Source organism: Aptenodytes patagonicus, chromosome 1, assembly GCF_965638725.1.
Source record: "Aptenodytes patagonicus chromosome 1, bAptPat1.pri.cur, whole genome shotgun sequence".
NCBI classification, from domain to species: Eukaryota; Metazoa; Chordata; class Aves; order Sphenisciformes; family Spheniscidae; genus Aptenodytes; species Aptenodytes patagonicus.
Genome location: NC_134949.1, coordinates 90,139,511 through 90,166,845, shown reverse-complemented (window position 1 = coordinate 90,166,845; position 27,335 = coordinate 90,139,511). Strand labels below are relative to the sequence as shown.

The 27,335-nt window shown below is 50.4% G+C and overlaps 1 protein-coding gene across 2 annotated transcripts; it reads right to left on the bottom strand.

Annotated features, from left to right (window-relative positions):
- Positions 1-12: 12 nt before the first annotated feature.
- HGD (homogentisate 1,2-dioxygenase) lies at positions 13-25,850 on the bottom strand. Of its 2 annotated transcripts, none has more exons than XM_076348491.1 (14): positions 25,737-25,850; positions 20,177-20,248; positions 17,560-17,648; positions 15,705-15,810; positions 11,718-11,777; positions 11,159-11,250; positions 10,469-10,503; positions 9,218-9,297; positions 8,989-9,088; positions 6,516-6,640; positions 5,809-5,913; positions 4,484-4,610; positions 969-1,150; positions 13-378 (listed from the first exon to the last, which is right to left on the bottom strand). In XM_076348491.1, exons 1-14 carry the CDS (start codon positions 25,749-25,751, stop codon positions 247-249), a joined length of 1,320 nt encoding a protein of 439 aa, XP_076204606.1. In that variant the 5' UTR covers positions 25,752-25,850; the 3' UTR covers positions 13-246. The 2 variants fall into 2 exon arrangements, with proteins under 2 accessions (XP_076204606.1, XP_076204597.1); XM_076348482.1 differs by lacking the exon at positions 25,737-25,850 and adding an exon at positions 25,689-25,714.
- Between the last annotated feature and the right edge of the window lie 1,485 nt (positions 25,851-27,335).

Here is a 27,335-nt window from a genome sequence, read left to right as displayed (position 1 = left end):
TAGTACTTGAGCTTCAGCGTGTCACCAGGAAAGCTTTAATTGGATACTTGAAAGTTAAGAATAATGGTGGGTTTTTACTGCATTTCCCAAGTTACATAGGGATGATCATTTTCGGGGCTCAGTGGCTGCTGGAAATGCCGTTCTGTGCTGGAGCGCTCTGCATTGCCCCAGTCGACTGTGCCACCACATGTAGGTATGCTGGATTTCCGTCTTCGCTCACATATTGCAAGCAACAAATACTTCTCTTTACTTGTGCTTAGGGTTGAAATGGCTTTTCAGAGGTTCCCAGCACTTGTAGTAGTTTTTATCTAGGCAGTTGGAGGTCTGGAGACCCCATTTGGTGACAGCCAGACTGAGGGACGATTCGAACATGAAGGCCTGTTGGGAAAAGGGAAGGTAGGTTAGGGCAAGAGAGTGAGAGTTTGCATCCAGGCAAGGTGGCTCTGCTCTGCCACAAACATGGTCCAGCCCTGCCAAGTTCTGCCTCCAGCCCGATCAACCCGGGGGGAGAAAGCTCTTCAGAGCTGGCATTGCAATGCTGGTATTAACCAGGTCTCAGGAGTGACTTTGGATTCCCTGCATACACAGGAAGGCCAGGTTGTTCCAAAAGCTCTAGTTCAAGTTCTGTTGATGATCATCATCAGATTTTAGGGGGTGGAGAAAGGAGGACAGTCAGGGGTTTCGTTTCTTTGTCCATAGGCTAAGACAAAAATTAAATTAATCAGCACGAAAATTCCCAGCTTCCTGCTCAGGCGACAATTTATGTGGGCAGATGATCAAAGCTGCCTGGCATCGTATATCTCCAGGGGAGCTCCTGGGAGTTGAGTGGTGCTGATCGGTAAGGGAGGTGACTGCTGCAGCCGTTTGGTCCAACTTGCCAGCAAGAAGCTAGGCTGTACTTTGAGAGTGGCACAGGCGCAGTATGCCGTGCTGTATTCAAAACCTTACTGGCTCCCTTGGCTCCTTACCATGGTCCCTTCTGCAACCCTCTCAGGCTCCAGCTTGGCTTTGCTTGCCTTCTCAAAACAGTCAGCGTCTGGCCCGTGAGGAGTCATCATGCTGTGCAAGCTGGCCCCTCCAGGCTGGAAGCCTTCCTCCTTTGCTTCGTAGTGGCCTTTGATGAGCCCCATGAACTCACTCATGCAGTTCCCTGCAGGAGGCATGGAGAAGAGGTTGCAACGCAGTGTGATTGGGAGGCATCACAGCTGGGCTGTGAGCTCCTTGAAACCCACGAGCTAAGCTGGGCCAGGCAGTGGGTGGAGTGGAGGTTCCTAAGCAGGGCATCACAAGAGAGGACATCAGGGAACCTACAGACGATACTTGTAAAGCTGTACAGGTTTTATTCTGCTCTTAATTATCTGGATTCAGAAACTGAGAGCTCCCTAATGAAGGTGCATTGATGCCGGTAGACCTGTGCTTTTCCTACCACCTCGAGCTGTGTAAGTACTACACCTGCATATGGACTGCATGGTGTAACCTGATATTTACAGACTCGGGTGAGAGATCTTAAAGCGCTGGAAAGAAAGTTTAGTATGATCATCCCTGTGTTATGGGCACTGAGGCAAAAATGCCTGGTCAGTAGTCTGGTGAGAGAGCCCGGTCTGCTGTCCCAGGTTATAAATTTGAAATAATTTTGTTCTATATTCTTCTACCACCTCCAGTCTAGCCAGGCGCTTCAGTACCTTATGCTTTTGATTCGTGCATTATTTACTTATTTCTCGAGAGCCACTGTATGCCCAAAGACAAGGGGCCAAATTTGTCTTTCCCCAAGGAAGAACACTTTTAAGTAGACCCTCTGAAACCAATGGAGTAATACACCACTAACTTAGGTAAGGATGGCTATATCTAATCATTCGGTACTTACTGAGTTATGCTCCCTGTAAGGGAAGTACTTTAACATCTGCCATCCCAAGCTTTCAGCTTTAGTAGACCTGATGTGACTAAACAATATGGCACCATTCTGCTTAGTGGTCAGTTTTTGCAAAACCAGGACACGCTTCTGTAGCTATGTTATACATAGCCCTTTTTAACCTCTAGTTCGGTCTTCGTTAAGTACAATCCAGGGTCTGAAATGTTTAGTAACAAAACTAATTTAGCTCAAAGCAGAGTTGGCCTATATAAGTATGCAAACATTTATTAATTTTCATCTCAAGTTGTCAGTATCTCATGCAAGACCGGATTGTTATGGGCTTTTCATTGAACTCGCTCATGTACTGTGCTTGGCACACTCAGGCTGCTGTACAGACCCTAAGAGCTGGATTGCCAATGCGTCTGCAACAGGACTCATACTATTGCTTAGGAGGAATGCGCTGGTGAGTAGGAAACCAGGCTAGGGCTTAAGAGACGAGCTGAGTGCGGTTTCTTATTCATTCACAGATTTCCTGCGTCACCCCAAGAACTTTGGCGCACCTCCATTCCCTATCAGTAAAATAGCGTTGTCCTCTACAAGCAGGATGCTGTGAAGTTAAAATCCTTTAGTGCCCATTAGATACTAGGTCTCACCATAATGAGAATCACACAAGTACTCTCCCAGGCACAGATGCAATATATGGTATAAAAGCTGTATCAGACACATTTCCAACCTGTGGTCTAAAGACCCTAGGAGTAATTCACAGCCTCCAGGGATGTAGAAAGGTGACCAAGAGAAGTCAGTATTTATGAGCTGCACAGCCACCTTTGTATGTGAAATTGTTACAGTGTCTAGGGGGAAATTCTTGGACCACCATTGCTATATTTGCACTTGGGGCAAAGTTAAGGCAAGACGAAAATCGTGACTCTGAGTGCACCAAAGTTCTCTGAACACAGGCTTTCCACTGCGCCTGAGAAGAGGAGGCAACAGGGGATTTCTGGCAAACAAAATAGGCCTCTTGTAAAATATTCAGAGAGGAGCGTTCAGCAGCACTGAACTTGTGCTACTCCTACCCCAGAGTTGCTCTGTCCTGTTGCACCTCTCTAGTGGTACAAGATTCTCATCACCACACTAATTTCAGAGGGAACTAGCATGCAGTGTCTTGATAATTGACTGTTGCGATGTCTGCCTTACCCACTCAAGTTCTGCCCCTCCATGGCTGGGCTGGAGTAGACAACCAACCTGCTCATCATGAATTTAGTGCTCAAGCCTATGGCCGAGGTACTGTGGTCAAGTGAGTAGCTGTGGTAGCTGTCTGCATGGGTACTCTCAGCTCACAACACAGTTGAGAGAATGAGAGTTATTATTTCAGCCATCTTTTACCACAGACTAAGCAAGGTTGAACAAGTTCATGTTGTTCAACACAACGTGTCTGTGGAAAGTTCGCACAGCTCTGCTGATGCGCAGCAACTTAATCGTGGTAAACCGGCTGTGTGTTTCACCTTTTAGGGTCTAATAAAAGAGGTAACTGTGACCTGGCACTATCCCAGCCGGTCAGGAGACATGTTTCCATGTCACACTCATTACTGGGAATGAAAGCAGAATGATAGGGCAGGACTTTGCCTGTGGGATTTACTCGGACAGCAGCACAGCTGCCTACTGTGATTGCAAGCGCCACTAATTCTGCCAGCCCCCAAGATGCTTGGAAATATGTCTAAGTAGCAGGAAGAGCTGGCTATTAAACTGTGGTTAGCAAGTGTGCAGAAAGCCTCTCAGCACTTCAAAGTGACCATAGTGTGACCTTGATAGCTTCTGAGATGGTGGGGCCTTTTAGCTGTCAACAGAAGGGCTGCAGCGTGAGCAAGCTTTCCCCCTCAGTCTCATAGAGCAGGTTGCCTCATCCCTACCCTGGAAGGGCAATCCCATGTGGGCAACTGGATTTCTAGCACCCGTTCAATGCAACATGTGGCCATGCTCTGCCAAGACGAAACCAAAAAACTGCCAAAAAGAAACCGGTTCTGGTGATGGCAATCAAATCCCCCAAAAATCAACCAGCTGCCTGAGAAGGAGCCCAGTTCCTGATCTCTGGCTTCTTAAATGCCAGAGGTACCTCCATCACTGTGCAGGTGATGAAGAAGGGCTCAGGAGAGCCAGTTCAATCCTTTGCTGTAACTTTGATCTCACCATGTGAGTGGCCTTGGGCAGCTCTACGTCCGTCTGCTTCTCACCACCTGTGATGTCGTATTTTCCTTTCTCCTGTTCTTTATCTATGTACTCTAATGAGATATTAAGCTATTCATGGCTGGGTGGCAGGACAATTTCTGATGCATTTGTGAAATGCCAAGTTCAATATGCACCTGGTCTCAGTGGGAGCCCCTTGAGTACAGACGCATCCATCTATGCAGACACCACCAGCCCATCACCTCTGAGTTTTCCTGAGATGCTCCAAATAGGAACATCTTTGGGTTTGTTCGTTTTCCAGGGAGGACTGGCTGACTCCAAGAAGCTGACTCTAACTGTGCCAAGGGCAACAAATCAGACTGCTTCTTCCCTGTGTGTGCTCTCAAATAAATGGAGGCTTGTTTTTTCCCTGCAGTCCTGTACTCAAGCACAACCAACAAAAAGCAGACATACGGTGGTAGTATGGTGGACGGAAGGTGTTGTTAGCTACCCCCCATCGCGGGGGGAATATGACAAAGTCAGCGAGTGCCACTCCAGGACGGGTCGACTTGGCTGTCAGGACAGTGAAGATAGAAGGATCCTGAAAAAAGCAAAGCAAAAAGCATGAAACAGAGCAGGGCTCAGAGCTATCTGCTCAGGTCATCCAGCCGGTAAACCTGACTGATACAGCCCCGCCCTTGCCAAAACACTTTTACCACCTGCACCTGCTGGTGCGGGTGAGATTTGTGACCCTGTGTGACAGCACCCAGCATCTCGATCCCGTGCTGAACGTGGGAGACAAAAGTGATGGGACTGGACGGTTCTTCCTTTAGGCAGCCTTGGAGAGCCTTCCCTGCCCCAGCAATGATGCCCTTGGAGCCAGCAGCCCAGATGCAGGGGAGGGGCAGCCCTGCAAGATGGGGTACTGTAATTCCAGGAGCAGTCTCCAGCACTCCTCCTACCATGAAACTGTACCTCCTCCTCAGCCGGTTACAGAGGACAGGAACATCCTGCTGGAGGCATCTAGCCTCACAGCCCTGTTCGTTTACAAACAGGGAGAACAAAGTGCAGAGGAATTGTGGCTTGCTTCAAGGATTTTTGAAGCCTCTAGTCCAGTAAAGTGATTTTCTGGGCTTTGATCCCAAAACCATCCTTCTCTTGGCAGGTTTTTCTAGAGTTTAAACAATACTTTCTGTTGGTTGTCTCACTAGAAATGCTCCAGTCTCCTTGCACACCCACTTGCAGAAGCAGCGCCGAGAGATGGCATCACTGCGGGCACCTCTCCCACTGGGCTGGCTTCCGTTTTAGAAGAGCTGCTCACATTAGTTTTGGCTTTAATTACTTTCCATAAGATCTAGAAATTATTGCAATGAAAGCTGCCAGCTCTTTGAACGAATTTCAGTGCTGGGCTCAGAGGAACCAGGGGAAGGAGTCTGTGCAATTGCAAGAAATAAATCAAGGCAAGAATTCGAAGCAAAAGTCTTTTTGCTGAGTTGCACGGTGTATGTTGGCTTCAGTATTCAGCTCTCCTCCAGGGTGCAGAAATTCTATGCTAAGCTGCATAAAGCTAAGAAGCTGATCAATCTCCAGTTATGTCTTTGTACCGTACCACAAAGGAGGTTGTCTTTCTTTATAAGAGCTTGGTTTGGGCCCAGGGAAAGCAGCGCAAGGGATTTCACACTGTTTCTTAGAGCACAACATATTTTTTAACAGGCGCTGAGCCCCTGGAGCTCAGGGTGAGTTTGGATGGTACGGCATCCACACAGCATTGCTCTGCCTTGCCCAGCTCCAGAACTTACCGCGTGGTCAAAAGCAACGGAATTAATGACCATGAATTTTTCCAGATGGTATTTGTACGGCGTGTAGTTCCCGTGCCAGGCTACAACATTGAAGGGGGAGAAATCCTAGCAAAGCAGAGAGAGAGAAGGTTACCATACACAGCCTTCCAACTTGCTGCACGTATGCAGGGCACCGCTCCCTCCCAGATTAAAAATGGGTTTAGTGCTGATGAGAGGTACACCGGCAGCCTGGAGCACGATGCCCTTTAGGCACAGCCCGACATTGCGAGGATGTGGTTTTCCTCAGCGTTTCCACTTGGTGAGCCTCGGCCCTCCCTCTGGGGTGTGGTCTCTAAGGGCTTTCGAGTGCCCAGGCAGTGCTTGAACAAGGCCAGCTGCAACACTGGCTCTCTGGTGAGGAAACCCTGGCTTTTCACAGCAGCCCCAGCTCCTCTTTTCTACTCTGTCACTATAAACGTATGGAAACAGTGAGGCAAAGACCATCCTTGAGTCTTTGGGCAACCAAGTCTTCACAAACACTTTTTTCCAGACTGAGGAGCCTCAACTGGGAAGATGAGTGACCCAACAAGGCAAGAGCTCAGTCCTGCTCCACTTAACCCAGCAGGACCTCCCGAGACTACGTGCACGCTACTGAGTTGCACATCCCAGGCCATGCACTGGCAGTCGCTGCGCTTCAGTGTTACCTGTTCTCCCGGGGGCATCCTCACCTGCTGGGCTGCAAACAGCTTGCCCTGGTACTTGCTGATCACCGTGTAGCCCCCCGGCACTTGGCGGTCCTCGTACCACGCGACGGGCACCAAGAAGTCTCGTGGGTTGGCCAGGCCATTGGCTCCTGTGAAAGAAAAAGAGATGCCAGAGCTCTTTGGGCAACCTGCAAGCAAAGTGAGAGGCTGGCACAATTTCCTGGCTTCGTGGGTGCCCTTCTGCCTTTGAATGACCTTACTGCTTCTTGGCCCACTACGAAACCTGAAATAGTCATGTACTTCTTGTGCTCCTGTGAGTAGGTAATTGTAATACATCCTAGCGTTTAAGTCAAGTCATTTAAGTCATTTAAGACAGGTCTCCCCCAGTTCCCTTTTGAACAAGATTAGTACTTCATCCTCAATTAAAAGCATGTAACAGCTAGGAATGAAGCAAAAAACGGAGGGTGAATTGCTCTCTGTTCCTGGACATCCTGCCGGTTGGACACTTAGCCGTGCAGAAGTTACAAGGCATGTCATGAGGGGGCCAAATACATTTCTGAATGCTTGCAAAAAGAGTAATAAAGTAAGAGCTAGTGATACCTACAGACTCTTGGCATACTGAGGGGTTGGTTAGCGTGAGGAGTGCATTTTCAAAGTGCAAAGCACCATACGGGTGCTGAAGTATTATTCTTCTTCTCATTAGTATTATTGTTACAAAGTGGTTTGGAATTTCTTGGATAAAAATGCAGACATTACTACCTGCTGCTAAGGTTTAACAGTCAGTGCTTTTCTCCAGCTGTCATTTTTCAAGTGAAAAGTGAAGTTAGAATAAAGTAAGACTGAAATACAAAGGATCTTGGTCTCTGAGGGGAAGGCGGGTAGGTGGTGAGAAGAGGAGCTCATAATTACCACCTCCTGAAAAGGTTTACAGGCAAGTGCACTCATTTTCTTTTCTCCAGAAAGTAAACCTTATAATAGATTCCTGCCTTCTGGAGACCCAACCCCCCACCCCCACCCCAGTCCAACAGTGTCTGAAAAACTAGCTGACGGGAAAACTTGTTACAAACGGGCTGGGGCAATAATATCAATAACCAAGTGGAGCAGGCACAGAGCGCAAGAAATGGGTGAAGGCAGGTAACCTCAGCTGGCTGAAAGGAAAGCTCCTGAAAAATCACTGTAGGCTCGATGCGGAAAGAGATGTGCCCAGCACGTCACATGGGAGAGATGCTCGAGTGGGGTCCCATTAAATGGCTGCAAATTGGGTTGGTTCCCTACTGCAAGAACAACCGGCTTCAGTTTTGTTATGGCCATGAGATGTTTGCAAAGGCCCTCTGAATGCAGATGGGCCACGCCAAGCTTGTTACTAATTGATAACACCTAGTCAGTTTACTTCAAGCATGGCCAGTCTTTTAGAACTCACTGAGAGCTATAAAACAAGCCCAGTCCAGTGGGGGGAAAAAAACCCAACCCAACCTAAAATGAAAAACACCCAACCCCAAAACACCAGTCTGAAAGTGGAGAACTATTGGTACCGGTTTTGTTGTTATTTTAGCTGTTACAAGGGAAGTTTCACTTGTTTCCCTGAGACGATCTTAGTAGCAGTAACCAGGAGGTGTTTTTCTCAGCAAGGAAAGTTTGGAGGCGAGTACTCCAGGGATAAGGAAGGTGAAATAACCTGAGCTGAGCACCTCCGGAAAGCTGGCTGGGAAATCACAGCAGGGACGGCGGGGCTTCAGGTGCCGTGCACCCTCGCAATATCTTTGTCGTGGCAGCAAGAGGCTCTGCCTTTGCGATCTGTGACATTGCACAGACCAGGAGGCAGCTGGCAGAGAGGATCCGTGAGAGAGCTAGACCTGTGCTCAGTGAAGGCAGATCCACCTTGGCAGCACAACACAGAGATGCGAATGTGTTGCTGATCCCAGTCCTGTGCTGCTCATTTTATTGATTTTGAATTCTCCAAGGAGAACAGCTTCTGACACTAAGGCACTCTAGGCTCTAGAGCTCTAAGGTGCCTCTGTTCACAGAGGTGGGGGGAAAAACACTTGATTAAATCTAAAATGGGGCTTCAAGAATATCTGTTGCCTCTGAAATCTGCCTTTCCTTTTACTGGGTAAATTATCTCCTATTACTCCAGTTTATGCCATGTCCGTAAGTAAGGGGCATCAGTGATGATGGCCTTTTGAGTTTGTTTTGGTAGGAACAGATTCGGAGCCAGCAGATGGGAACTCCCAGATCAGAAGGGAAGAGAGAAAGGGGAAAAAGGGGAGAGAAATGGTCCCTTCAGTCCCAGGGGAATCTTGGGACAACTGGGGTGTCACATTTTTTTGGGGGGATGCTTGCTCTGCTGGGGAATAACAGTGCCGGGATGGAAAGCATTTTTGGGAAGGAGTGTGTGCACGGGAGGATTTATTATGTGGGAGATAAAAGGATGGATCGGGGCTCGTAATTCCTGGCTGTCTCTATGAAATTCACTGTAGGTCTGATGGGAGATTGTTACCAATGGGTCCCAGGTCAGGCAGCTCGAAGTGTGCCCCGTACAACTCCAGAATGTAGCCTCTGGTCTCTCCAAACACCTCCACGCTGAAACGCATTCCTTGCTGGAAAATAAAGGAAGATACTAGGATCATCCCAGGACTTTCCTGACAAACCACGAAAAGCTGAATGCAGGAGCTGGCTTGCTCCAACGTCGGGCTCTGAGCCACAGGCAAGGTGCAGTCAGCCCTTACCTGGATGACACAGATTTCGTTGGGCTCCACTAGCATCTTCCCAAACTCGGTTGTGATGAACAGTTTCCCTTGCTGGGGCACTGTGGAAACACAATGCAGGCAGAGGAGCTGAAGCGATGTGGTGAATGCCTTCCTCTCTGTCCACCAAGAACACCCGGGCTCCAAGGAAGAGCAATGGGGCCTTTCTGACCCTGCCTCACAGCGGGACCGGGCTCCCTCTCCCATGCAGAGCCTTGCAGCAGAGATGCCTGCACTGGAAGGAGAGCTTCCAGACCAGCCCCATTGCCCCCACATCACAGCAGGTGCCTGCGTGAGGTTAAGCCGTCCATCACCTCGCATTCCCTTGATGTAGGGTTTGTGCCACAGACGCTAAGTCCAGATAAATGGGTCTTGATATACTCGGGGCCATACCTGTCCTTATCATGATCTTCATGTAAAATGGTGCACGTACCCATCCTTGTCATGACCCCGGCAGTGTGAGATGTCTGGGAATAGCTAATTCTCCCTGCTTCCTAAGGGTAGAAGTAATGCTATACTAACATCTGCATTATTTTCCTGGACTGTCCTGGCACAGGAGAGCTCACATTTTGACTTGAAAAGCTAGCAGATTTACAAACCCTGTCCTAGCACTTTTACTTCACAGTAGTGAGGGAGGTGAGTCAGAACATTTTTATAGCTATTTTATGGGAGAATTGTTTCTGTTGGTGACCCCAATGCATTTCTGTCCCTCGGTCAAGAAAGATACGAGCAAATGTCAGGCTTCTGATACCACTCAGAATATTTTTCGGCATGAGTGCACTTTATGTGCCAACCTCAACACTCATCGTGGCAGTCTGGTTGCTTGAGGCTGGCAGAGCACGGGAGCTAAGCTGCAATGCCAAATACTCTTGGACTGAAGAAACGAAGGCATCTAGCTGTAAACTGTTCAGAAATCCTGAGGCTTATGTTTTCCAGAAAACCTCCGCCAGTGGTGTGCCTAATACCGGTCTGGGGAGTGCTGGGGAACGTTCCCTGAGCACCATGCTAAGGAAGTAGGGTCACTGCTCAAAACCAAAGTTGAGGTCTGGCACAGACGTGCAACCCACCCAGCAGCCCAGCTGGTGCCAGACCACCAAATCTGGATGGCATGAGGGTGAAGCCAACCCTCCCCTCCAAGTCTTGGCTGTAGGGCTCTAGAGGAACAAGAGGCAGGCAGGTGGCAAGCCAGGTAGACCCTCATGGGGGAAAGGAAAAGCTGAAGCATCAACTCACCAATTAGGAAGTCTCCATCTGAATTATAAAGGCATCTAAAGAAAAAGGAGAACAGGAAGGTCAAGGTGCTGCAAGCCCCAGGCACACACCACGACCACAGCTGGGAGTTTTGAGCTGGGAGATTGGCATGGCAGAGGTCTCCCCTTTGGCACCAGAAATGCTATTTCCAGGTCAGTGAATGCTATTAATATACGGGCCGGTGCAGAGGAGGCAGGAAGGTTTAATGTGCATGGCCTGGAAGCAGGATCTCCTCCGACCTCTGCCAGGTCCCTGCCTTTTTGGCCATGGGTGCATCAGGTGTTGTAAACTGGGGAGCAGGGCTGACTTCCCCCATGGGTAGCGATGCCCATCAGAGGCTGCATACGTGTTGACCTCTGAGGAGCAGCTCCGGTTCCTGGGATGAGAGCATCTGGATCCAACACATCCCCTCTTGCTGCATCCCCATGTCCAGCTCCCTCCTTCTCTTGGTGGCTCCCCACCCACTCCCCCCGTGCTTGGCCATGGAGCACAACCTGCTTCACAAACACCTGCCATGGACACCGTGAACACCTTCACCTGTGCATACAGGAACACAGGGACACAGAGACAGAGACGCTGGGAACAGCTGGACTCAGGCACAGTGGCGACAGACGTACACGTGCAGGCAGCCAGCCTGGGGCAGCCCGAGCCTCCGGCATAGCAGTCACTGACCTGTTGAGCATGGAGGTGTTGCAGACAAAAATATGGACGGCGATGCCATTGCGTCCTCTGGGCTCACCAGCGCCGCACAAGGTGTGCAGTCCCTACGGGCAAACCCAAAGCATTGGGAGTGAGCGGCAGGCAGCGGGGCAGGGGCCAGCCCCTTCTCCTCCCCTCAACCCACCCCCTTGCAGGGGCTCACCCCCTCTCCCCGCTTCCCGTTACCAGCCTTTCCATGTATGGCCCTTTGCCAAATGTGTTGGCTTTTCTTTAACATATTAAGGGTTTCTTAAAAATCCATGTAAGCTGGTGTTTCCCAGCCCAGGGACTGGGGAGAGCTGAGGGTTGGGGCTTTTTTTTTGACGAGTTCCTTGAAAGGCAATGAAGAAAATCAAGTCCACTGTCAATTGGTCGAAATCTGGGATCCTCTCCCCTCCCATGGATGCTCCGCAAGCCCAGCGGTGTCAAAACCGCTGCTGTTAGCCCAATGCTGAGCATCCCGTGTGCCCCGCTACCCCCCGAGGGGGAGCAGAGATGGAGGATGCCCGGATGCCCTGGCCCCCCGACTTACGCTCACAAAGTCCAGCTTATTCTGAGGGGCTTTCGGGATCTCGAAAGGTTTCCATCGCAGCTAGATTGCAGCAAACAAAAAGCAAGAAAGCGATGCCAGTCATTACAACGAAAACAGTGGCAATTCAAAAGAAAGCAGACCCCCGTCCCCCTGCTTCCCTGCCCTCTGCTAGCTGAGGTAGCTTTCTCTTTCCTCTTTGCCTTGCTTAATTTGGTTTCCAGGTTTCTTTTGATTTATGGAGATTTTTTTTTGGTTTTAATCATAATTTTGTTAAATAATTGGCAGGCCTGTGTAGTGCCAAGGTTAAAAAAAAGCCTGTTTAAAAGCTGTCTTTTCCTCTATTACTAACAACTCTGTTGAGAGCAAAGACATTCAGATGAGCAGGCTTTCCACAGCCAAATTGTCACGGTCCTGTGCTCCACTCCGCGCTGGATGATTCACTCCCTCCATGGCCCGAGCATAACACTCCTGTTTCCTCCACCTCATTTTCCCCACATCCGAAGCAGAAATATCTCTACCTGCGTGAGTGGGAGCTGCGAGCAGCACTAATTACTTCTTGCAAAGCCTGTCGAGATCCCCAGGCAGAAGGGGCCAGAGGAGTCCAAAGTATTTATTACTGCTAATACCATATTAAGGGTCTTTGCAGTTCTTGGGAATGAGGTGCTGTGGCTGAGAGCCCCTCAGCGGGGGGGGTTCACTGCGGACCAACCCAAACACCCAAAATTAGGAGGATGTTGACGTGGCCAGATGCCAGATATATCCCTTGCATCGATACACTTGACCCCAGATGGAAGTGCCTGTGACTCTGGGCGTCCACAAGAACATTTTCTTGCTTTTATCTACCTGACCTGGCGGTTCTTGACATGTTTTTAGGCTGGTGCCCTGAGAAAACAAAGTTTATGGGACTCCGTGTCTGTGCCTGCCGCTCCCAAAAATTTTGAACTATATGAAATTTCAGCTAAATTTGAAAGGGATACAAAGATATTAAATTCCCCCAAGCCTCATGGAAGTTTTCCAAACCCAAATCAAAATGTGGGTGCCCAGGCAACTTGTCAGGCTCTCCTGGAGAGCCGGCCTCGGGAGGAAACAGGCACCTGCGCCCAGCGAGTGCATCTGCCAGTAAAGCTGAGCGAAGCAGGGGCTCATTGCTATTTAATCAGCTGCACCCCAGGCCTGGCCCCACAGCTTGGCCCTCTCCGCTCTGCTCTCCGAAGCCACCTGCTTCCCAAGGGTGTGCCACCACCACAGCCTCGCAACGGCCCTGGGTCGGATCCTGGGTTGGATCCATCCCTCGTCCCTTCCTCCCCCCATCCCGTTTGCTGCCGGGCAGAGGCACGTTTTCCTCCCCGGGAGACCTGGGAAGCTCCATGCCGGTGCCTGCTCAGGGTCACACTGCTGGGGTGCCGGGCGGAGGGGAAGAGGCTGCTGGAGAAGCTGTGTATTCTGGATGGAGACACCAAACACACCCACCAGCAGATCAGATGTGACCCTTGCGAGGTATCGACACCTCACAGATGAGCCAGTGAGATAATGCTGAACCTCAGGTTTTGCTTTCGGACTTCTTTAAAGCATGTTTTCCTTTGGTTTCCAAGACAGCCTTCCAGACATGAACCAGAGCCAATGCAAAGCATGGTCAGAAGGTGCTCCAGAGCCTGCTGCTACCCCCAGCAGTGGGGCCTTCCCCAGCTCCCGTTCATTTCGTGGCAGCTGTGAAGGCCAGCAGTGGCATCTCAACGTGAACTGTTCCTCTAATGATTTTTTTTAACCCTTCAGGATAGGGAATTGGGACCCAGCTGACAAAAACCATTGGGAAATACTGACAGAAAGGACACACGGAGGGACAAAGAAAGAAGACCCTGAAGACCAGGGGGAGAGAGAGAGGGAGGGAGAACAGGCAAAAGAAGATAAATAAATGTCAGGTATAAAGATGGTCTAAAGGGAAGCAATTTTTCTCACTGAGGAAAATGGAAGATGACAGTAAATCTGCAGCTGAAGTAATAAGTATAGTGCAGTTCCTGCATAACAGCTTCATTTTCACTTTCGTCCCTGAGGACACCTCCACGGTTGTCATTCCTGTGGGACAAGGAGAGCAGGAAATCGGTTTGTCATCCAGCCCATTGGTCACAACTGAAAATGGTGTCTGGCCCCTCTCCTCCAAAACGCTGGCAAACTGCAAAGCCACTGCCCGGCTCTGCAGGCCATTCATCCGGCCCGTCTCTCCTGCATTTGGGTTTCACCGGTGCAAGAAAAGAATGAGCTCCCTGAGCCAGAAGAGCAGTCCAAGATAGCCAGCGGCAGCCAGCACCAGGTGCTGAAAATGGGGAAGCTTTTAGTGTTTCCCTGCTGTATGATCTGTGAGCCTCCTGAGTTATGGCACCTCTGTGCTTACTATTACTTTATAGGTTTTCTCTCTCCAAGGTTTGTCCAATCACTTTTTGAACCCACCTGGATCCTCTGGCAAGAAGTTTCACAGTTTATGCATTTATTTTGTTTTAACGTGACATTCATTATTGGTATTCATTTTCTCCCTGTCTCTCAATCATATCTTCCCTTGGTCATCTCTCTTCCAGGCTGGAGAGCTTTCTTCTGTTTCAGCATTTCTTGCATGGATGTCATGCCATATTTTTTCATCACCTTTGTCCCCTTTTCTGTTTTGTCCCCGGTGCCCTTTATAATTGTTGCCATTGTCTTTGGGCAACATTAAAGGGTATTTTTTCCCATTGACTTCAATGATCTTTGCATAAGGCGGCTCCATATGGCCATCCTTTTAGATGGATGACAATCGGGAAAGCTCCGTAAGTGGGCTGGGTGAAACACAAAGCACTGCATGGAAGCGTCAGTCTTGTCCAACAAACTGAACCTGGTCTCTGGCTCTGCTTCAGAGAGGATGAGAAGGAAAGCAGGAAGACGGCTCCCACTTGCTGCTAGGAAATAACCCCTCTGGGCTTGATGATTGCCATTGAAAGCAGTGAGAGAGAGAGTGGGCAGGAGCTTCGTTGCTGTTCCCTTAGGTAAAAGAGGTACTACACATAAATGGCTTGAGATGCTTGAAAGCCGGGCATCTTGGAATTACTGTAATCATAAATAACCGTAGTGGTAGATGCAGGCTGCGAAAGGGCATCGGGGATGGATGAGGTGTAACAGAAGTCATCGGAGCTTCATTTGGGAAGGAGCACCAAAGGGACCTAAATATGAGCCTGTTACCGCTCCTTGGTCAGTGGCTGGAAAACATATTCCAGCAGAACTGGGGAAGTATTTAGACAAATGGCAAGGCTGCCGGGAGGCTGGAGATTAGCTAATGATGATGTATTAAAGGGCAAAACCCGAGAGGAGTAAAATCCGATCACCACGAGGTGATGTTGAGAGGAGAATGGCAGGAGGAGAGAGTCAGATTAGCAAAGCCAAATGTTCTGGGGCTGGCAGGGAAGAAATCATGATTAAAGATGATGGCAAGGCCATAACAGAGGAAGACAAATGCTGTGTCTCTGCGTGACTCTCCAGAATGAAGTTTGATTTCCCATAAGGGCTGCAGAGAAACGGGCTGGCACCCAGCAGCCTGTCCGAAAGCGCAGGGAAGGAGGGGATGGATGGCAGAGACACGCTGCTGCTCTGCCTGACAGGCTGGGGCATGATGAGCCTTTGATGGGGGAAGAGAGAGCAGCCTGAGAGGTGGCCAACAGGAACCCCCAAGGGAGATGCTAGATAGCACAGACCAAACCCTGTGACACTGCGGCCGTGCTGGGAAGCAGCACAAGCATCAATCGAGGTGGGAAGCAACAAGCATCACATTGAGGGCTGTCCTTCCTTGGATGACCCGTAGGTGAGGAACAACGGGTGGCAGTCAGAACCCAGCTCCTGTGTTGGCCAGACCCCCAGCTCCCTGCGGCTCTCCACAGACCTCTTGCAGCTCAGTGCCTTTGCACCCTTGGTTAGCTTAATGTTTGACTGTCCTCCTGGCAGGACCAGGGCCCTTTCCAGCATGGTTACCTGGTTGGGGTCAGGCTCAACTTCATCCCAGTTGTGTGTCAAGTGGCCCTCCTCGAGAGGTTTGAAGGGTTTGTGGCAGACTGAAGGCAGGATCCGATACAGCCAGCTACAAAGAAGGAAAAGACCTGGATTAGCCTGGGGAAGAGGTTAAACCCTCTGGGTGGCTGTCAGCTGATTGAACTCTTAAAGGCATGAATAACATTTACATTGATGGCCACTGGACCAAAAGGTGTATTAAATATCAAACACCAGCTCACAGCCAGAGACTTCCAGAGAGATGGCTTTTTATTGTAGGCTCTAAATACAAATATATGCTGTTCTATGTAGGTAAACGTCTACATGTTTGTTTACATATAATTACATATGTTTACATTAACACACACATATATAGATGTGTATAAAAAATAAAAATACAGCTTTATCTGTAGCTGAAATACAGCAATGTCTGAGGTGGAAAAAAAGCCTATTTAAACACAGCTGCAAAGCAGCTCAGACAAGACAGGGACGAGCACAGTATCTAACTGAAAGTGCAGAGGAGCTTTCAGGAGACAGAAGGTCACAGCCAGGATCTGAATTTGGACGGATTACTGAACGTAGCATCCTATGCCTGGCTGGCCATGCCCAGAGGACCACCAGCGAGCCCATGCAGCGAAGACCAGAGTTTTATGTGGGATGACGCTTCCTACTGCTGTAGGAGGTCCCCCATGCCTCCATCACTGCCTGGGACCATCACTCTCCTTCCTTGCTGCCTGCTGTGCCCATGGCTGCAGCCCCTGCCACCCCCGCCGCTCCAGTGGCTGCGGCCGGCATCCGCACGCCGTGCACAGGCGCAGCCAAGCCTGAAGCTGGGCTTTTAATCAGGCTGGAGAGCAGAGGTAATCAGGAAAGCCTGAGCTAGGCAGGGTTGCCGATGCCTTTGATGTGTTAACAGCGGTGGTTGCAGTTTGGGTGGGTGGGAGAGGGGAGGAGGGAGCTCTCCCTTGAGAGCTGGAAAATTTCCATCAAGGACATCTTCGTGCGGCAAACAATGATTCATCCCTTTCCCACGCACACTGCGAGCTGGCACCAGCCTGGAGAGCAGAGCTCTGCTAGGCAGCTCAGATGATGCATTTGCCTTTCATTTGAATGAACAACAGAAGGGACAGAAAAGCCGCCATGGAAGAAGCAAAATGAGAAACCCATCTTCTGCAACCTGGTCATGGCTGGAGCACAATGACCAGGACAGAGCTCCGGGATGTTTGCTGCCAGCTGGAACGAGCTGTCCCTAGCACTGCTGGGAACGTGGGGTGGTAAGCAGCGTGCTGGGTGCCTGGCGCTGGTCTGAGCCCCAAAACAGGTACAACCTGAGCTAACACCTCACCGGCCCCAGCCGGCATGCAGGAGCATCCCTTAGGAGGAGGGAAGAGTCCTGCTCAGAGGCTTGGTTTTGACACTGTCCATCAGGTGCTTACCAGTGCCAGTCACAGTGGTGATGTTTTCGCAGTAGCATCAGGGCTGAGACCCCAAGGTTGTTTTGCACAGCACACAGCCCCCTCAGGACCATCTGGCGCCCGTGAACATACCCTCCCCTTCCTCTCCTCGCTCAGAAGACCATTTTCTTCCCCATCCTGACACCCTCTTTCTCAGCATTTTCACAACCCACTCGCCCCACCCGACCATCCTCTCCCTCTCCTGTGGTTTTCTGCCCTTGCCCCTCTCCCAGCACACAGTGGAGGTTTTCGGATGCATCCTTCACCGCCTCCACCCGCCCGGGCTCGCAGAAAGCGCTGGTGGAACAGAGGTAGTCTCTCCATCGCTGCCCACTGCTCGCCCCAAGTGCCCCACATCACCCATCCACTGCCAGGGGTCACGATACCTTCGCTTATTCGTGGGCCGAGGACAGGTGAAGGCAGAGCCCGAGAGCTGTTCAGCGTACAGGCCGTACGGGCAGACTTGTGGGTTATTCTGAATGGGAAGAGAAGGAAAAATAAGGAGTGAGAGGCATCGGCACAGGGTTTAGCTCTGGAACCCCCAGCAGAGGGCTGTGGCAGGCACCCAGCACCCCGATGCCATGGGGAGGACTGTGCTCCTGAGTCTGTGCATCAGCCCCGGTAGTCGTATCTTCTTGCTCCCGTGAGGCTGGATGCCCCGTGGGTACCAGCCAGACCCCAAAACCCATTCCCATATGCAAGAGGCTACAGAAGTGCCCTAAGGAGTCGGCAACAGCCATTGGGGCAACACGCCCGCTGCTAGAGCAAGCTGTATGGAGCAGTGCTCGCTAGGGTCGGCGACAGGAATGTCAGGGAAAAGGGGATTATTCCCAATGCTTGCAGGCTGCAAAGCAGACCATTATTATGCTCAAATTTTTTTGAGAGCAAGTGTTCAGATGGGTTGCTGCGGAGCATCATGTCTGTCTGGCTTTCCGGAGGGCTGATAAAGACTCGCAGCAGCTGCACCTTTGCTTCTTCCCTCCTATGCACTAAATGCCCCCTTCTTCTCCTGCCCTCTGGGAGGGATGCCCAGAGCAGGCATTTCGGCGGCATGCTGCTTCCTCCTGCCAGCGCTGTTTGCTGCCCAAGAGCGGGAGTGACCTGTGTGGGAGCCTTTGCTTTTCCACAGGGCTTCTGCACAGTGACAGTCCTCCTTTGGAGTACAAAGGGGGCACTTTCCCCTTTGCAGAGCCGTAGGTGTGACTAGCACAGGTTTAGCAGCTCTTGTGAGTTCATAACTGAAGGACAGATTGCTCCTTTTCAGAGAACAGAAACTAAACATTTTGATCTAAGTAGGCCAGCATCTATTTGTTTGAGATCAGCAAGAAGCAAAGGCATCCAAGAACTGCAGGAAATACCCCGGTGAGACAGTCATACACCATTTGCTATCCCATCTCCCTCCTGCAAGGTCTAGTTTAGCATCCTGTCATCCTGCTGCGGCTGAGCAGATCAGCCATCCACACAGTATCAAACACTGCCCTGACAGGTGGGCAGAAGGAAGAGGTAAAGCTCTCATAACGCACGTAGCTTCCAGCCCTCAAACTCCATCTTGTCAGTATGGGTATGCAGTGAAGCAGGGGGATCAATAGCCCTTGTCATTTTTATCTTAGCCAGCACTACCGCAGATGCCAGTCTTATAAATACTGCAGAGGAGAAAGGATCCACCCCTGGGACTGGAGATTTTTTTGTCTAACTTGTTTTCAGATTTTTCTATTAACTCTTTTGACACCGAGTCCAAACTCTGTCCATGTGAGGGTACCCCACGAGGGGTCTCCTCGCCTGGAAAGTGGTGCTGCACTGGGAAATCACGAGGAGCACATCCACCACAGCCCACTGCCTGTTCCGACCAGCAGTCACCGCTATTGATCTCCCAGTTTTAAGGTGCCTCTTTCTTACATCTTTTCTGCACCCATCTGCTATAGCCAGTCTTAGAAACAAGACGCTGCACCAGCTGAGCCATCAGTCTGATCCAGCACAGCAGTTTTTCTTTCTTGTGGGCACACCATAGTCTGCAATGCAGACCTAGGGGACATATATACGCATTTAACGTGTTCTAGTGTTGTGTGTTACTATCCACACTGGCACACAACATGTAAAACATCAGAACTGGGGAGATCCAGAAAACTCAGGAAAAGCGAAGGGCGAAGTTCGCTCTTTGACCTTAATTCTGCTGGCCTCTTTGCACAGAGGCTGAAGAGGAGCTGACTTGCACCAAGGGATGTCATTGACTGAGCGTAAGATGCTGCCATCCAAGTCCAAGAGATTACAGGGCATCCAAGGGAGGGCACAGTCAGCCTCAAAATGTGTGCTGGTGTAAAGGAGACCAGTGTAAAGGAGATGAGAGAGCTCTAATTCTTCAGGATTTCGTTCTTGCCTCTGCAGACTGAGTGGCTAGCATCACATGGGTCGTGATTCCTTTCTTTAAAACAGAAAAACTCAACATAATTTATTTTAATCTAACATGCTCAGAAGTTACTTTTACGAGTGAATCTGTCGGTTTATTACTACAGGCATTCATGTCCCCTCCCTGCAAAGAAGATGTTCTCCTGCCAAAGGCTTATAAGCCAGCTTCATCGAACCCAATTACTACAGAAATCCCAAAAGCCGCCTCTCCTGCGTGAGCATGTCTCTCTGCCAAGCTTCAAACTTCTGCTCCGGTTTATTCCAGAGCCGATGTCTTCCTTCTCAGTGTGGCTGAGCCACTTCTATTGCAAACTCCTTTTGGAAAAAATGGTGTTGAGCGGAGGTAATTTAGGCAGGTCATAACCCCCTAGGTGAAACTTGGAAGCTCACAAGTAACTTAAAAATAGAAAGTATGAATGGAAATCTTTAATTCTGATTTTTGCCAGCATCTTATTATTCCAGTCCTGCATAAAGAAGGCTCCTAGAGACTTTTGTGGTGGCAGAGAGAAAGGAAACATGTTAAGATGAAAAGAAGCCCAGGGAACAGATATTCACTCTATTCCATGTCATTTTAGTAAAGCGCTTTAAAAAACTCAGTACCTGTCCCTCCGGTAAAGCTCCTGGACAGCGTGGATCCTCAGAAACATGTTCATTTCCAAATCCCGACATGTACTGTAAAATAAACCACACAACTCATCAGTCTCTTGAAAACACAAGCAAAACCTCTCCAGACAACCCATCCACCACTTCCCATGCTTTTTTTCAGGCTCTTTGTATGCATTAAGACTTTCTCAAGTGATCTACTTGTGTATTGCCACAGACCATTTTCACAGCTCCTGGGTTCGCTTCATTAGCTAACCGCATGGTGGACTGAGAAGCAGAGACAGGATTTGCTCTTCTGCTAAATCTGCATGTACATTTTGACCACATTCTGCACCGTGCAGGCACTTGAGAAATAAGCCAAATATCACATGTACAGTCAGACTCAAGAACAACAGGGTGATGTATAGGAAGAAGAACTGCGCAACAACATTATGGAGGTGTGCTAGCACCATCAGAATTAAATCTGACTTCATTTGAATCACGGATTTTCCAAAATCTGCAGACTGCTTTGCAAATTCGTGCACTGAGTCATGGCCCTCGGACGCTCAGGGATTGAAACTGGGAGTTGTTTCGTTGTCAGGTTCTTGTGATACATCCCCATGACCATCAAGAAAAAGGTCAGGACGCAGTTGGGATGGGGGAGGAAAGGAAACTCGGCTGGGACTTAAACTATATGTCACTGATTTGCCCTAAATGAGTATCGCCCAGTTGGGCATGAACTGTCCACCATGGTAGTAAGCAAGAAGTAATCCATTACCAGGTGATAATCCGGTTTTCTAGGGCGATGTATACCTGAGAGACTCATGGACGGACGAGACCTGCTCCCATCCCTGCTCTGCCTACAGCTGCTGTGGTCTGAGGGAGAGCGTGGCTAAAAGCCACAGGACCCCGGAGGATGCGGCTCTCAGCTTTGCGGCACTGAGAAAAGCCCCACAGTAAACCTGAGACACACAAGGGAAGCAGGTATAACAGAGACCTTAGCTTTGCACTGACAGAAATGTAAATACCGTCCCTTCAGATGCTATAGAAAGGCATGAAGCAACTCTGTTGAACTCTGCGTGAACGCAGAGGTGTTTTGGCAGCGATCAATGGTTCAGCTCCGTGGCCTGGGGAGAGAGTTAAATATTAATACTCCCCTCTATCAACTGCAAGAGTAGCCGGGCTACTTGTCTGCCTTCACACAGCGGCGCTGGGATGGCAAAGCCCAGGAGTCCCAACACTTGGCTGACACATGCACGCTTGCTGCGACGGGGTGGCTGCGGCACTGCAGTGCTGCTGTGCCCCTGCAGCTGCTGGGGGGCTCCAGCGCTGAGAAACCCCAGCAAGCAGCAGGCACCCACCCTCAGTACGGTGCGACACCCCGGGAGGCAGAGGTCTGACACGAAGGTGGAGTGACAAAGACCCTATACCTGGTTTATTATATTATTATAGTGCCTGGATTATTTCCCCCAGGGGTTCTCAGCCCTGTGCAATTTGCAGCCCCCCTAGAAATTTCCCAGTGTAGCAGACGCTCAGAGAGCAAACCTGAAACCTCCGTGTGCTTTCCTCAGGCACCTGCAAGAAACGTCCATTCCCAGGGGGAGCCAGGCTGGCTGGAAGCCCTGCTTAGCCTGAACCTGAAAACATCTCGGATTCCGTTGGTTCAGGGAGGATATTTCTCTCCTTCTTACAAATGAACGTACATCGCTAGGACTCTGCTCTCCACTGGGTTCTGCAAGAAGTATATTGATATGCAAAGCAGCAGGTCACCTAAGCAGCCTTGGCAAATGTATTGTACTGGAGCACTTCTTTCTTTTTTTTTTCTTTTTTTCCTCCCCTCTTTTAAACGGAAATGCAGCAATATCTGATGGGACTGCAGCAGTTCCAGAATTAACTGAGACCTCTGCACTGCATCTTCCTCTGCCAGCAACGTAAAGGTGGTGGGAGCATTTGCTGCGGGGCAGCCTTGATGAAAAGGGGAGGAAAGGGGGAAGAGGAGGAGAAGGGGGGCATGCTGATTTTCTGGAGGCATAGCCAGCAAGGCCCAGCAGGCTCTGCCATTAGCACAGCAAGGAGAGGGTTAATGCAACATGCAGGCTGCTTTGCTGAGCATCACCTGCAAAATGCTCAACTTAAAGCTGGTGGAGAACTGGGAGGGCACAGCCTGTGGTTCTTTGGTGGGTTTGTGTATCTGGTAACCAGCGTGTGCTCCCCGGCAGCCCCCTGCCACACTGGGGGCAAGGGGGGAAGGAGGCACAGAGATTTTGCTGTGAGAAATCCATCCCCCATCCTTCAGGCTAAAAAGCTGGCGACCTGCACAGCTGGCCTGCCCATCCGCATCCCCCAAAGCCCCTTTGCTTCTGCTTGCTGGGCCAGGGGAAGGAAAGAAAACCAACTCGGCAGCAAGCATCTCGTGCCAGCAGCTGCTCCGTGCCCACGTTGGTGCTGCACAGCAACTCGCCTGGCCCTGCACGGGTGGCTGGCTCCCAAGTGCAGCGATGCAGGCGGCTTCCCCCTGGGCTGGACGGAGAGCCGCTGCCTTCCTCGGCTGCGCATCACCGGGGGCTGCAGAGCCGCTGGTCACCGTCCAGTGATGCAGGAGGCTGGGTGGTCTGGGGCAGGGGAGCTGAGGCAGGGAAGAGGCAGTGTTTGGGAGAGGGTGGCATCGTCCCGCTGCCCTGAGGGTGGTGGCAGAAGCTGCTGCATCATTGTTTGGTCAAATCAATTCTTCCTTGCCAAGAAAAAAAAAAAAATTAATCCTCAGGTAACTGCATTGAGGGCTGAAAAAAAGACATTGGCAAGACTGCAGCCGCGGGAGGGGGGATGTCGTCCTGCCGGTGATTTATCACCCTGAGTGTGGCTCCAAGGCTTTGCCTGGATGTTCGGTGTGGCTTTTCTCATTCACTCATTTTGTCTTTCCCTGTGGCAGACCTCAGAGAGGCTTCCCTCCTCTCCATGTCCTTAGGGGTCAGTGTCAAACACTACTTGAGCTGCCAAAAATAGCTGTACCACACCAGCTCCCAGCGTGCAGCAGAGGTGTCGTGCTCCAGGGCTCTGGAGCACCATGTGGGGACCCTGCCAATGCAGGTCAGTCGGGAGCAGTGGCACAGGGGCCAGGCACAGCATGGCCCTTCTCCCTGCTGACCTTCTGAGCCCACCTCCCACCTCTCAGTTTGCATTGCACAGGGTGGCCCCAAGCCAGGGGAAATGACCCCTTTCTGCCCGCCCCGCACCCGCACCAGAGCATCCTTCCTGAGCGAAAAAAATCTGGAAAGATGGAAACCGACCCTTCTCCATGAAATGGTACTGTGTTTTTAGTCCAAAGTGACCTCCCTCTAAGTCTCCGCCTGGTCTCCACAGCTCCTAGCCATGTTCTAAGTATCTCCAGGTTGGGTAGGTTGATGGGCACTATTCTGGTAATTGGGCAGGTGGTTTCTCTGTAAAACAAAGAGTTCTCTGTGGTCCTTTGTTTTCACTTCTGCTTTTAATTACTGTTGTTATTTTGTTTGTGATTCTGTTGCTTTTTAAGCAAACGGGATCTTAGGAATTCATCTGACTCCACTTTGTTTTTTGTTTTGTTGTTTTTCAATAAAATGGGAGAGATAAAAGCCCAGCACAGCATAAGAAAATCAGCAAAACCCATTGATTGGAATAACCAGGATGCAAAGCAGAGTGCTCGCAATGGGTATCGTGCTCTGACCTATAAACCATAACCTTTTGTTCACTGGATTAGACAGCAGGCATGGGAAAAACGCATTTGAAGTCTGAACACATAGACTGCAAAATAATTAAGGCCCTTCTTCAAATGCTGCATAATACATTCCTCTATCAGCTCCTGCTGCAGGACACAGGAAAACAACATTCACCTCTAGACAAAAGGCATGGCACTTTGTATCAGCTCAGACCAGTCAACACCGGAGCGTCTAACACAAACCCGCAGAAACAGGGACATGAGCATTCGGGGCAACGAGCAGGGCGGGTCTTTCACCCTCTGCGTGGGGCTCCACAGCCTCCTTGTGGGATAAAACCAAAGCACCCAAAGTGGAGCTCTGCCCCGATGCTGCCCTGGTGCCGCAGGGCCAACATCCCCGGCAGGAGCTGCCATCACCCTGACGTCTCGCCAACTCTCTGCTCCAAAAGTGCCGGGGATGGTCCAGGGCCAGACCCTTCCTGAAAGGACCTGCCCAGCTCCAAGGTGGGTCAGGGCACTTGGTGGAGGAGGGAAGAGAAGGATGGATGCCAGAAGGAGCGGAGAGGAAGGGTGAAGCAACACTTTTGGAGGAAAGATGCAAAGAGAAGATGGGCTAGGGAGAGGTGATGATGGGGTATGGATGCATATGATGTCTTGGAGAGAAGGCACTGGCAGAGCAGCCCGTTCCCATGGCCAGCTCTGGGCAGACCTATGCTCAACCTGGAGCCACAGTCACACCGGCCAACAAGGTGTTAGGGTCTGCTAGGAATGAGTCGGAGACAGAGACAGAGGGTGCTGTCAGGCCACTCATCTGGAGCGGTATGGGGGCTAGGCTGCCCCACTGCTGAAAGAGGATGGTGAAAGTTGGGGGGGGTCAGGGACAAGCAAGGAAGAAGCATGGCGAAATTTTACTGTATGAGAAGGCAGGACTCTTCAGAGATGAATAAGAAGACTTGTAAGACCACTATGTAAAATAATGAACATCGCAGAAGGCGGTGAAGGACCACACACGTATGTGTCAGGCATATCCAGAGCTAGGAAAAGGCTTAGTAACAATGACAGCCCCGAAGTCTGGGGAGAAACACGATGGTCCTGCACAAGCTCTCGACACCCGCAGCGGTCCTGGGGTGAGCCCTTGCCGCTCCTGCCTGCTGCAGCGTTTCTCACATGCCCCGATGGCCCCGGGGTGGCTGGCCCCCTGTGCTGCCACAGCGAGGTGTCGATGAGGTTCGGGGTTGTGATACTGGCAGTCCTACGCATGAACCATAAACCCGTCACGTCCCTCCCTTCTCCCCAAATTCCCCCATGCTCTGGCAAATGGCAGCAGGGAAAGCTCCTCCTGGCTGCCCCACTGGGGCTCGGAGAGGAGGGCACGGCCGGAGCCCCGGTGTGCCGGCATGCCCTCTGTGTGGGACTGAGAAACTGCCCTGGGATGGAGACGCTGCTCCCCTGGGCTGCTGGGGAAGATGGCGGCCAGGGTTGCAACATCTGGGCAGATGTTACCAGCCAGATTTCATAGGCTGAGGGGGAAACACCTCCTTGGCAGCCAGGGCAGGAGGAGGGGTGCATGCGGAGGGTGGGGGAAGGACAAATCCAAATTAAGAGGTCCTGTGCTGGGACAGCCTGACCAAGAATGATTTCCAAAGGAGAACAGGGAGAGAAAAGCCTGTTTATAGACAAAACACAGCAAAATCCTTTATCCCAAGAGAGCTTTAAAAACACACCTTGAAACACAAAAGAGGGGCACATGGAAATGAAACAGATGCCAAGAATCTGGTGTCAGCAGAGAAGGGGCGTCCACAGCCAGCACTGGTGGGTTGTGGGCGCCCGACCCCTTACCTGCAAGCCCGTCATCCTCCTCCTGGTCCTCCGCGCCCGACCCCTTACCTGCAAGCCCGTCATCCTCCTCCTGGTCCTCCTCCTCTTGGAGCAGACACAGACCCCGAGCAGGTATCTGGCCGAAGCAGCCTGCTGAGCAAAGCCTGCTAGCTGGTCGACTGAGCCGGGCTGGTGGCAGGCTGACAGTGCTGGAAGTGAGAAAGTCCAAGGGAGTTTTCAACCTGTTTGCTCAGCCCAGTCTGTGTTTAACCAAATGCCAGCCCTTCTCCGCAGAACCAACCTCAGGATCAATTTGAAGGTAACAAACGGGGGGTGAGGGGGACTGGGTTCCTTCACAGCTCCTTTTCCTCCTTAGATGTTAAAAAAGGGGTCGTAGTTCCCACACATGGGGGGAAAAAAGAACAAGGTGTTTAAGAACAAAGAAAAGCCATTTTTGCAACTGTTTTATATGCTTCTTTCATAAATTATACCTCTAGCAATTTTCATATACAACCCTCTAAATGTGTAACAAATATTTGTTCATTATGCTTCTGAGCCGTGTTACACTGGGGATAGAAAGGATTACATCCCTGTCCTGGTGAAGGTAGTGATATTTGTGAAACACCGTGTGGCAACATTACACAGGAGTTTGGGGCCAAAAGTAAGGGAGGATTTTGTATTCCTGTGGCTAGAGCTAGTGAGGGGAACTTATAAATTCTGAAATATTAATATTTTTCACAAAAGCTGTTGCTGAGGAAGGAGTTGCAGCAAACATTTAGCTACAGAATACTAATGAAAGTTGCTCTGCATTTCCAGAAGTTGCAGGGGGAAAAATCAATTTATTTTATTTGATTTTTTTTACTTTGAATTCTCATCTCTCCTCAAAAAAAACCAAAAAAAGGCAATCTTTTTTTCCCTTTCCGCGACTGCTCTACTATAAGTCCTGCCAGGAGGAAATCTCTAGGAGGCACGCGCTGAAATTCGAACGTGACCCTGGACTTAACATCTCCTCCTCTCCTAGAGCATCCTGGAAGCCTTCCCTCCCCAAAGCAGTCACCAGTTCGCATGGCCCCCACAGCAGCCAGCGAGAGCTCGGGCTGCAGGAGGGACAGGTCTTAATTGTTTTGTCTTCTCTAAAACTGGCACCTCCTTACACCACCCTGAGTAATACATCAGAGCCACCAAGAGCTGCTGCTTTTTAAGGTCTGGCAAACGAGGCTGGCTGCTACAAGGGAGAAGATGGGGTGTATGAAGAGACAGTGGTTACTGGTAGGGGAGAGGGAGAGCTAGTTTTCTTTGGCTGTCCCCCCTGGTCTTAGGATCACAGGGTCATAAGATAATTCAGGTCAGAAAGGACTTCAGAAGGTCACTAGTCCAACCTTCAGCTTAAAGCAGAGTCAGCTCTGAGATCACACTAGGCTGCTCAGGGCTTTATCCAGTCTTGTCTTGAAGACTTCCAATGATGGAGACTGCACAGCCTCACTGGGCAGATCGTTCCACTGCTTCATTGCCCTCATGGTCAAAAAGCTTTTCTTTATATGCAGCTTGAACTTCCCTTGTTTCGACTGATGGCAGTTGTCTCTCATCCTCCCGCCATGCATCGCTGTGAAGAGCCAGGCTCCATCTTCTTGGTAACCTCTCCGTAGGTTATGTAGCTGCTGTCTGGTT